Genomic DNA, 8,820 nt, shown 5'->3' with positions numbered 1-8,820 from the left:
AGAGAAGCCACAGGAGAGTTGTTTAATGCGAGAGGGGACAGATGGCAGCACCTCAGGGCTGGGAAAGGCCCCCCACCATTTCTGAGCAACCATCTCCATCAACGACCACCTCATCCATGCTGCCCCCAGGGAGAGAGATGGTCATGCTCACACCTTGCTGTCCTCTTCAGTGCTGTGGTGGGGCAGATGCCACAGGTAAGCTGGGCTTTGGGAGCCGCAGCTCTCCTCCCGCTCACTGCACCTGGCACACCACTGGCTGTGGCCCCAGTGCGGCACGGGGAGCCGCTCTGTGCAGGAGAGTGACATGCAGCGCTGCACCTACCGAATGTGCTGGTAGAACTGGATCACGGCTTGCTCCTGCTCCCGCGTCTCGATGGAGCCAGGTCGCAGTCGCCGGATCTCCCGGATGGCGTCGCTGCCATTCATCTTCTGTGCCTTCACCAGGTAGCAGGCCAGCATGGTGCCCGTCCGGCCATGCCCCAGCATGCAGTGCACTGCCACAGCCTGGCCACCAGCACCGCACCATCAGGAGGGATGCAGGTGTCGCTGCTGCAGCCCCTGGCACTGCCCCTGGGCACTACAGGCACTGTCTCCCTTGGCATTAGCCCCTTGGTGTAACCACTGCCTGGGTGCCACCTCCTCCCCGCTGCGGTGCCACCCCCCGCCGCGCTGCCTCCCTGGTGTGATGCGTCCCCACCATACCTCGCCGCAGGCATTGGCCTCCTCCACCAGCTGCAGGAAGCTCTGGATCTGCCTGGGCGTCGGGGGGCTGAAGTCGGGCACACGGAGCCGGTGGAGCTGGATGTCAGGACAGCAGCTGTGGTGCGGGGGCGCCCGCTCTGACAGCGACACCAGGTGCCGCACGCCCTGGCCCAGCAGGAACCGGTAGTGCCCCGGCTGCCGTGGCATGGCCAGGCCTGCTAGCCGCCCCTCCGCCACCCACGAGAAGTTGGGGGGCTCGGACGCCCCCATCACCTGCGGAGACAGGCACCGTGGGCCTCTGCTGCCACATTCCCTGGGGACAGGGTGGCTCTGGGGACCCCAGCTGGGCCACGCCCCTGGGGGACCACTGCCAGGACACCGGGGACACCCGGGTCAGCTCCCCCACACACCCCCCGGACCTCCCTGACCAGGCCTCTGGGCCCCTCAACAGCCGCCCCCAGAAGAACGTGGCGCCCAGAACCGCCCCCGCCCCCCGTTCAGGCCGCCCGAGATCCCCGGGCAGCCCTTGCAACCAGGCCCGCCCCCGCCGCCGCACCAGCCAGACTCCCCTGTAAGCCGCACCGCCCGCGCCCGGCCCCCGTGGCCTGTCCCAGGCAAGGCGCCGGCCCGGCCCGGTCGAGCCCCGCAGAGCGCTCCCCCCGGGCCCGCCCGCCCCGCCGTACCGGGGAGGCCGCGCGGCGGCAGCGCGGAGCGTGGCCGGGGCCGGGAAGCGGCTGCAGGGGGCGGAGGCGCGGGCGGGCGCAGAGCGTCAGACCCGAGCGGGGCTGCACCCGCCGGGGCTCCGGGCTGCACCCCCGGGGGATCCGGGACACGGGGCTGCACCCGCCGGGGCTCCGGGCTGCACCCCCGGGGGATCCGGGACACGGGGCTGCCCCTCTCGGCCCCCCAGGCCTTGCCCCTGCCCAGGCCCCCTCCCCGCAGCGGGACTGGCGGCTGCGCGTGTCCCACCAGCGCTGGGCGGCGGGTGGCCGGGCTCTGTCCCCCGACCGGGCCCCAGTGTCCCCGGGACGGAGCAGGGCCCCCGTGCTGGCGGGAGCCTTCCCCTGCTCCCACTCCCCCCACCCCGGCAAGTTTCCTGCGCCCGCATTAATTACCTGAGCCATGCCGAGCTTTGGTGGGCCTCGGGCTGCCCACCATTGCTGCATTTCAAACCCATTTCTTCATTTATGTGATGCCAGGTGGTGGGGGGTGGGTGGGGGTGGTGTTTACACAGCACGGAAGGTGGGGGGCACACAGCCCCCGTGGCAATCACGGCTCGGCCAGCGCTTGCCAGCCAGCAGGAGCAAGAGCACGGGGAGGCACCAGCACCGTGCCCAGTACCAGGTGCCAGGGCCTTGGGCACACCTGGCCCACGACTGCGCAGGGGAAGCGTCTCCAGCCAAAGATGGGGGTTTTGCTGGGGCCATTCTGCATGGCACCATCACCCCTGAGGTGGGAGATTCCTGTGTTCCATGTACGCATCCTGCATTTCCCCCATGGAAGACTGCTGGGCATCAAAGCTGCCCCTGAAGGCATCCTGCTCCTGCTCCTGCCCCAGCATGATGGCCACCGCTGTCCCCACTTCTGCAGCCCCTCACAGGTCCAGGGCCTCCCACTGAGCCAAAACCCAGCGATGCTGGTGGCTGACCCCACCAGCTGGTGCAGATATGCTCGCTCACCGTGATCCCCATGGGGACACGGAAGGTAACAAACTTGCCCCCACGTAGAATTGGTACTCTTTGAGCTTGGGCTTGAGGAGGAGGATCCCGTCCTGCGCCTTGGTGGTGCAGAAGAGGCTGTAGGGCTGGGTTAGGTCGGTGTAGGACCACAGGTGCACAGTGACGTTCTGCAGTGGCTGCTTGGGCTTTGCCCTCACCAGCACGTGGGAGTCGTTGGTCTCTTGGGGAAACACGAACACCTTGTGCTCCAGGTCTGGGAGAGGTGAGAAAGAAGCGGCTGCTCCTGCCATGGCAAAGGCATCTGGCCAAATCCCCCAAGGGGAAACAGGGCTGCAGCATGCCAGTGAGGAAGCCACCACCAACCTGGAGGTGGCCTCCAGCATCACACCCAGAGGTGGATTCCACCTCCAAGACCGGCCGCGTGTGGACTGTGATACGGTGAGGATGAGCTGCAGGAAGGAGGGGGAGAGCCCTTGGCCCCAGCCATCCCCTTGGCCCCTTCCCTAACATCTGTCCATAGGTTGTAGGTGACCATGGCAGTGGGTCTTGTTGGAGGAGGGGAAGAGGAGGATGTTGCTGGGGCCTTTCTACAGGGAGTCATGAATTCCTTCCTTCTCCCACAGGAACACCTTGGGGCTGAGCCAGGCTGGGTGTCACTCAGGTAGGTGGACACCCTGGGGCGGCCATGTCATTGGGTGGGGGGACACAGAGGGGCCATGGCGCTCCCTCCCAGCCCCTTCTCCTCCCATTGCCTACGGGGCCAGAGATGCAGCAACTGCCTGCCCAATGCTGGTGCTGTGCCAGAAGCTGCAGGAGGGTGGGGAGTGCCTTACCTGGGGTCCCTGTGACCTTGCAGAAGAGCATCAGCTGCTGGTAGAGAGTGGGTGCTGACAGGTGAGCCTGGATCTAGGCAGTCACTTTTTCTGCAGCACCCAGATGAAAGCGCCAGGCTGGACAGCGGGTCTCCCTGTTCCCACCTCTGTGGCCTGGCTGTTCCAGGCTGTGGGAGCCCCACATCCCTGCTGCCACCCCTGACACAGCCATGCGACATTCCTCGTGGTGCTTGGCATTGTGTCCCTGCTGTCCCCCACTGCTGCCCCGACTTAGGGTGCCCCTTTTAGCCCTTTTGCTACACTGCCATCGCACCTCCTCATCCCACCCCTATGCACCCTGCTGCACCCCCAGCACATGGTGCTGTGCTCATTGCACCCCTCTGCAGAGTTCTGGGTGCCTTCTCCATCCATGGCTACTGCATGACCCCCATGCCTCCTCCTTGCACCTCCTGTACCCCTCACTGCACCCACTGCACCCCTCTGCAGCGCTCAGGGTGCCCCGCTGCTCCCGACTGCCACCACCACTGCGTGTCCCCCTATGCCCACTGCGCCCATTGCTCCCCACTGTACCTTCTGCTCTCCCTGTGGGACGCAGAGCGGGTCACGGCACAACCCCCCTGCACCTACCTCACAGGGCAGCAAGGTCAGAAAGCACCACAAGGGTGAGGAGGCAGAGCCAGGGCTGCCCCATCGCACTGCCGAGCCTGGCCGCTGGCCCCTCTGTGGTGAGAGGGAACTGCAGAGCCACTGTGCTGCGGCCCTGGGGCTGCTCAGCGTCTGTGCCGGTGTAAGCATGGCTATGCAATGGTGATGTTTCCCCGTGACCTTCGTCCCCAAGTGCCCGGGGACACTGACCTATGGGGCTGTTTGGCAGTCTGGTGAGGGGCTCAGAGCCAGTTCTGCCCAGGAGCCTGCAGACCTGGCAGGGAGCCTGGGGATGGTGGGTGTGCATGGGGACAGGCATCAGGGATGGGTCCTGCATCCCCTGGGGCCTGCCCAGCCCTGATCACTTCTGCTGCTCTATGTGTGGTTGGGCAGTGCTGGAGCCAGTGGATCTGCACCCTGCCCGTGCAGGAGCCAGCCAGAGGGCAGCTCAGGGAGGGTGTGGGGAAGGGAAAGGGTGCCCCAGGCATCAGTGATGGGTCAGTGGCAGCTGCTGGTACTCAGGGGGACCCTGTCAGGCTGAATGGTGTCCCCAGCCTTCCACAGCTCCATCTGACCCCAGCTCTGACCGGAACTCCATGGCTGGGGCATGCAGACGGCATCTTCTTGGCAGGCTGTAGAGGTGAAAGGTTGATGGGATGGGGAGGGGAGTGTTGGGGCTGAGGCCGCCCCAGCCCCGGATCCAGCCGGTTCTCATGGCCCCAGTGCCTCCCGGAGCCGGGGTTTCACCACCACATCGCCCTTCACTTCGTAGCTCAGGCTCCTCCAGCCTAAGATGGAGGGTGGCAGGCGCAGGGACTGGTAGGCAGCTCGCATCTTGTCTGGGGACAGCCCCATGTCCCACAAGTAGACATCGGACAGCTCACCCGAGAAGGAGTTGTAGACGTCGAAGCCACCCCCGAAGGCATCCTGCTCCTGCCCCAGTAAGATGGCTGCCTCTGCCCCCACCGTGTAGCCCCTCTGCAGCCCCTTGCGGGGCCAGGGCTTCCCGTTGAGCCAAAACTCAGCAATGCCGGTGGCTGATTCCCAGCTGGTGCAGATGTGCTCCCAGTCCCTGTGGCCCTCGGGGACACGGAAGGTGACAAACTTGCCCCCCACGTAGAACCGGTACTCACTGGGCTTGGGCTTGAGGACGAGGATCTCATTGTCCTGCGCCTTGGTGGCGTAGGAGAAGAGGCTGTAGGGCCGGGTTAGATCGGTGTAGGACCGCAGGCACACAGTGAAGTTCTGCAGTGGCTGCCCGAGCTTGGGCCTCAGCACCACATAGGCGTCACTGGGGTCCTTCCGGAAGATGAACACCTTCCGATACAGGTCTGGGGGACAAGAAAGGGGATGCGGTGGGAGTTTGGATTGTCCTGCAGTCCCCTCTGAATGCCTCTGAGACTTCCCCCAGCCCCCCTGGGTGACCCCACCACCCTGATGTCCCCTTTGCTGACCCCAGCTTTGCTCCAGCATCCTCCAGACCTGCTGACTGGGCTCTGGCATGGAGCAGAGGGCTTGGAGAGCTGCTGCCAGATCCTCCCTCGACCTGCCCTGCCCTGTGCCTGCTCCTGTGCCCCAGCGCTGCCCCTACCTTCCTGGGCCACGATCCCTGAGAGTCCGGCCAGGATGGCAAGCCAGAGCTGCAGCTGGCCCATGGTCCCGGGAGCTGTGGTCAGTGCCGAAAGAGATGTCGCCTTGGTGCAGGGCTGCTGCCCACTGGGTTTATGAGCTGGAGAGTGGGAGGGGAGATGCTTCCCCCCAATCCTGTCCCTCGCAGCCTGGCATGCCTGGGAGGAGCGATTTCATGCTGTCACATGGCGGTGCCGCAAGGCCCTGGGTCACCCGCCTGCACAGGCCTCCGCTTGGGGCTGTGCCCTGGCCATGTGCCCACTCGGGCGGTGGGGGCACCCCGACCATGTGGCTTAACCTTGGTCTTCTTGTCTCACCCCCATGGGCAAATCCCTGGTGGGAGCCAGCCGGTGTGATCCTAGCTCACCCAAGAGGCACAGGGGAAGCTGTGCTGGCTCCCTCACCCCAACCCATGGCTTGGGCATGTCCCTGGGCTCTGTTCACCCTGTCCTGGACAAAGGGATGGGGCCCTAAGCCGGAGCCGTGGGCACCAGGTGGCAGAAGAAACAGCAGCAAAGCCGAATGGCTGAGGGTCTTGCATTGCCCGTGGGTGTCTGTGCTCTGGGCATCCCCTGAGGGTGTCCATGTGTCCTGCAGGCAGATGGGGCCTGTGCACCCGTGCACTGTGCACCCTGCCTGGGTGCAGCCTGGTTGGGAAGGAGGAGGATTTCGTCTGCTCTGGGCTCAGTAGTGATGGCACTGGCTTGGGCTGTTGGGCAAGGGGTCTGGGCTGGGGGTGTGGGGCTGTTGCAAGGATACACTGTGGGGGTCGTGGATGGCAGGGCAACAGCAGGGTGCTCTTGGCCGCAGGTGGCCACCCCCTTTTTGCGGGACAACGTGGGCTCACTCCCTACCAAGTCAGTCCCTCAATTTTCCAGGGATGAATCCCCAGGTCCCGCAGGACTTGGCTCAGCCAGGGCAGCTCCTTGTGTGCTGCTGTGCCATGCCCTGGACCCTGCGGGTGGGCAGATTCTGGCCCGGCCGTGGGCTTGTGCCCCTACATTGCCCCCACTCCAGCTCTCCATCCACACCCGTTCTGCATCACATGTGCCTTGTGACCACACGTGTCTGTTCCTCGTGGACCATGGCTCAGATGCCTCCAGCGCTGGATGTAAATTACCCCACTTCCCACTAATAGACTGCAGAGCTTTGTTATGAACTTTTCCTGCTAATTTGGAGGCCGGAGGAGCACGTGCCTCCCACTTCCCATCCCTTGGCCCATGAGAGCCTGGCCAGAGACAATGGATGTCATGCCCCATGCCCCCTGCACCTCCCAGCTCCTGCCATTAAACAAGCTTGGCAAGTGGCTCCGAGATGTATATATTGTATATAATTCCCACTGCCTGATCTTGAATGTGATGCTTCTCTTGGCTTGTCAGGAGGGAGTGAAAAATCCCCTGTTGCTTCACATTGTTGCTGATTTTCCCGTCTGCTGGAATTGCCCTGTGGAGCTGGGGAGGCCAGGACTGAGCCTCGGGGATCCCCACAGGCATGCAGAAGCCTGAGTCTGCTGTCATTGTAGGAGAGGTTGCCCATGATCTCCAGCAGGCCCAGGGAGTTACTACTCTCCAGGGCACTGGGGCTCTGCAAATGAGGCAGGTGGGCATCAGGCAGTGATGCATCTGCCTGACTGCAGGTGCCTGCATCCCACGGCATCGCTTGAGACATTCCCTCTGATGGGCTGCTGCTCCCTGCCACAGAGCTGCTGCCCTGCTGGTGATTCACATACAGACTCGGTGCAGGTTGAGCAGGGCAATTTATCAGGGTGGGCCATGCTGTGGGGAGAAGGGAGGCTGCCTGCAGCTGATCCATTGGTGCAGGATTGTCCCTGGGCTGGCCCCGCTGTGCATGAAAAGCACAGATTTTCTCACAGCCTCCAAGGAGGGTTGCAGGCCCGCACTGGGTGCAAATCCCACCAAGCCATCTGCAAATGAGCCTGTGAGCTGTGGACCTGCTCACCACCCCATGGTCCTAGCCCTCACGGCCAGCAGGATGGGAAACTGCTGGGGAGAAGCAGCCAGGGAGGGGTGAGGTACTCACCACTGGGATGCAGTTGCCCATGATGTGTGTCCCAGGATGGCACCTGCTCCTCTGTCTTTGGGGTTTCCACTAGTGCTGTGCATGGCAGCCAATGCCCAGCCATGCATGCTCACTGCTGGGTGCTGTGCCCAGTGGTCCACGCTCTCCGATCAGTGCCACACACTGCAATGCACGCTCTCCAAGAGCTACGTTGCATGGTAGCACCCACTCCACTTGCTCTTCCCTGGGCTCTGCTCTTCCCAGTCAAAACGGAGGCGAAGGACTGCAGTAAAGTGGTAAGAGCTGCTTCATTAACAGCAGCCTTCTGGCCTGGCAACCCCCTTCACCCAAAGGAAACAAGTGGGCCACTGCTGCTGGTAAAGCCAGTGAGCTGCCCGTGCAAGCCTGCCATTTCTTGAGCAGGAAACAATCATTTCTTGGCACAACACCTTAAATTAATGAGGAATTGTATTTACAAGCACCCCAGCTGTGTGGATGTTCCTGTTGCTGGCCCAGGCATGTGTGGCTTTTCATCCCAGTGATGTCAGCTGTGGGCAAGCGTGGCTCCAGGGTGTGGGGTGCATGTCGTGGGTGCAGAATGCGGGCGGCTGGCAAGGGGTCCCTGCAGCAGCACAGCCTGGGCACGTGGTACTTCCCAGCTCCGACACAGCAAAGAAATCCACAGCTCTTCCTTGGGACGCCCTGTTGGAGGCCAAATCCTGTGGGGTCACCCGGCAGCACTGGGGCAGAGCCATGGGCTCCCTGGGCTGCAGCAGGCAGCAAGGCCAGCTTGGCAGGGGACTGGGGGGCCGATGGCACTCAGTGGCCCTCATGCCTGGTGGGAGCATCCCTGGAAGGCAGTGGTGCTGAGGGACAGGGCTCAGGGGGGTTGAACTGAGTGTTACTGTTGTCATTTGGGTGGTGGCTGGGGGGAGAAGCTGGTCATTTGGGAGGAGCGAAGGGTCAGAGGCTGGGTGTCTGTGACGGGGGTCTGGGCAGCTATGCGGCGAGGGGATTTGGGGGTGAAAGGCCTGAGAGTCTGCACGCGGGATCCAGGGAGAGTTGGCTGATAGACTGGGGTTTGAGGGGCTGAGGGGGGGCAGGAGTCAAGGGCGTGAGGGGGCCGAGCTATGCCTCTGTGGGCTGCATGGTAGGCTCAGCTGCATCCCTGCCACGCTGTGCAGCAGGGCGAGCTGCATCCCACCGCCTGTCCACTCCCCTGGCCTCGGTGCCCCTCACCCTGGGGAGGGTCACGGCCACAACATCTCCCAGGCCAAGGCAGCACCTGGCATGTGCAGCCAGAAGCAGAGACA

The 8,820-nt window shown here is 63.7% G+C and overlaps 2 protein-coding genes across 2 annotated transcripts; both read right to left on the bottom strand.

Annotated features, from left to right (window-relative positions):
- Positions 1-8: 8 nt before the first annotated feature.
- DUSP23 (dual specificity phosphatase 23) lies at positions 9-1,541 on the bottom strand. Its single transcript, XM_080368252.1, has 4 exons — positions 1,386-1,541; positions 703-975; positions 323-504; positions 9-172 (listed from the first exon to the last, which is right to left on the bottom strand). Exons 2-4 carry the CDS (start codon positions 970-972, stop codon positions 148-150), a joined length of 477 nt encoding a protein of 158 aa, XP_080224378.1. The 5' UTR covers positions 973-975; positions 1,386-1,541; the 3' UTR covers positions 9-147.
- A 192-nt stretch (positions 1,542-1,733) lies between these two features.
- Positions 1,734-8,732, bottom strand: CRP (C-reactive protein). Its single transcript, XM_080368255.1, has 2 exons — positions 5,451-8,732; positions 1,734-5,190 (listed from the first exon to the last, which is right to left on the bottom strand). The coding sequence occupies exons 1-2, from the start codon at positions 5,512-5,514 to the stop codon at positions 4,571-4,573; spliced, it is 684 nt and encodes a 227-aa protein (XP_080224381.1). The 5' UTR covers positions 5,515-8,732; the 3' UTR covers positions 1,734-4,570.
- Positions 8,733-8,820: the final 88 nt, after the last annotated feature.

The sequence above is a fragment of the Falco punctatus genome (genome assembly GCF_963210335.1).
Source record: "Falco punctatus genome assembly, chromosome: 18".
NCBI classification, from domain to species: domain Eukaryota; kingdom Metazoa; phylum Chordata; class Aves; order Falconiformes; family Falconidae; genus Falco; species Falco punctatus.
Note: the sequence above shows the minus strand (reverse complement) of the source record. Positions and strands in the feature narration are given on the sequence as shown.

Coding starts and splice junctions, on each gene's coding strand:
- DUSP23 (XM_080368252.1), bottom strand. CDS start 972: ATGGGGGCGTCCGAGCCCCCCAACTTCTCGTGGGTGGCGGAGGGGCGG. Junction 505..702: donor AGGCCAATGCCTGCGGCGAG/GTATGGTGGGGA, acceptor GCTGGTGGCCAG/GCTGTGGCAGTGCACTGCAT. Junction 173..322: donor CAGTTCTACCAGCACATTCG/GTAGGTGCAGCG, acceptor GCCCCACCACAG/CACTGAAGAGGACAGCAAGG.
- CRP (XM_080368255.1), bottom strand. CDS start 5,514: ATGGGCCAGCTGCAGCTCTGGCTTGCCATCCTGGCCGGACTCTCAGGG. Junction 5,191..5,450: donor AGGGATCGTGGCCCAGGAAG/GTAGGGGCAGCG, acceptor CTTGTCCCCCAG/ACCTGTATCGGAAGGTGTTC.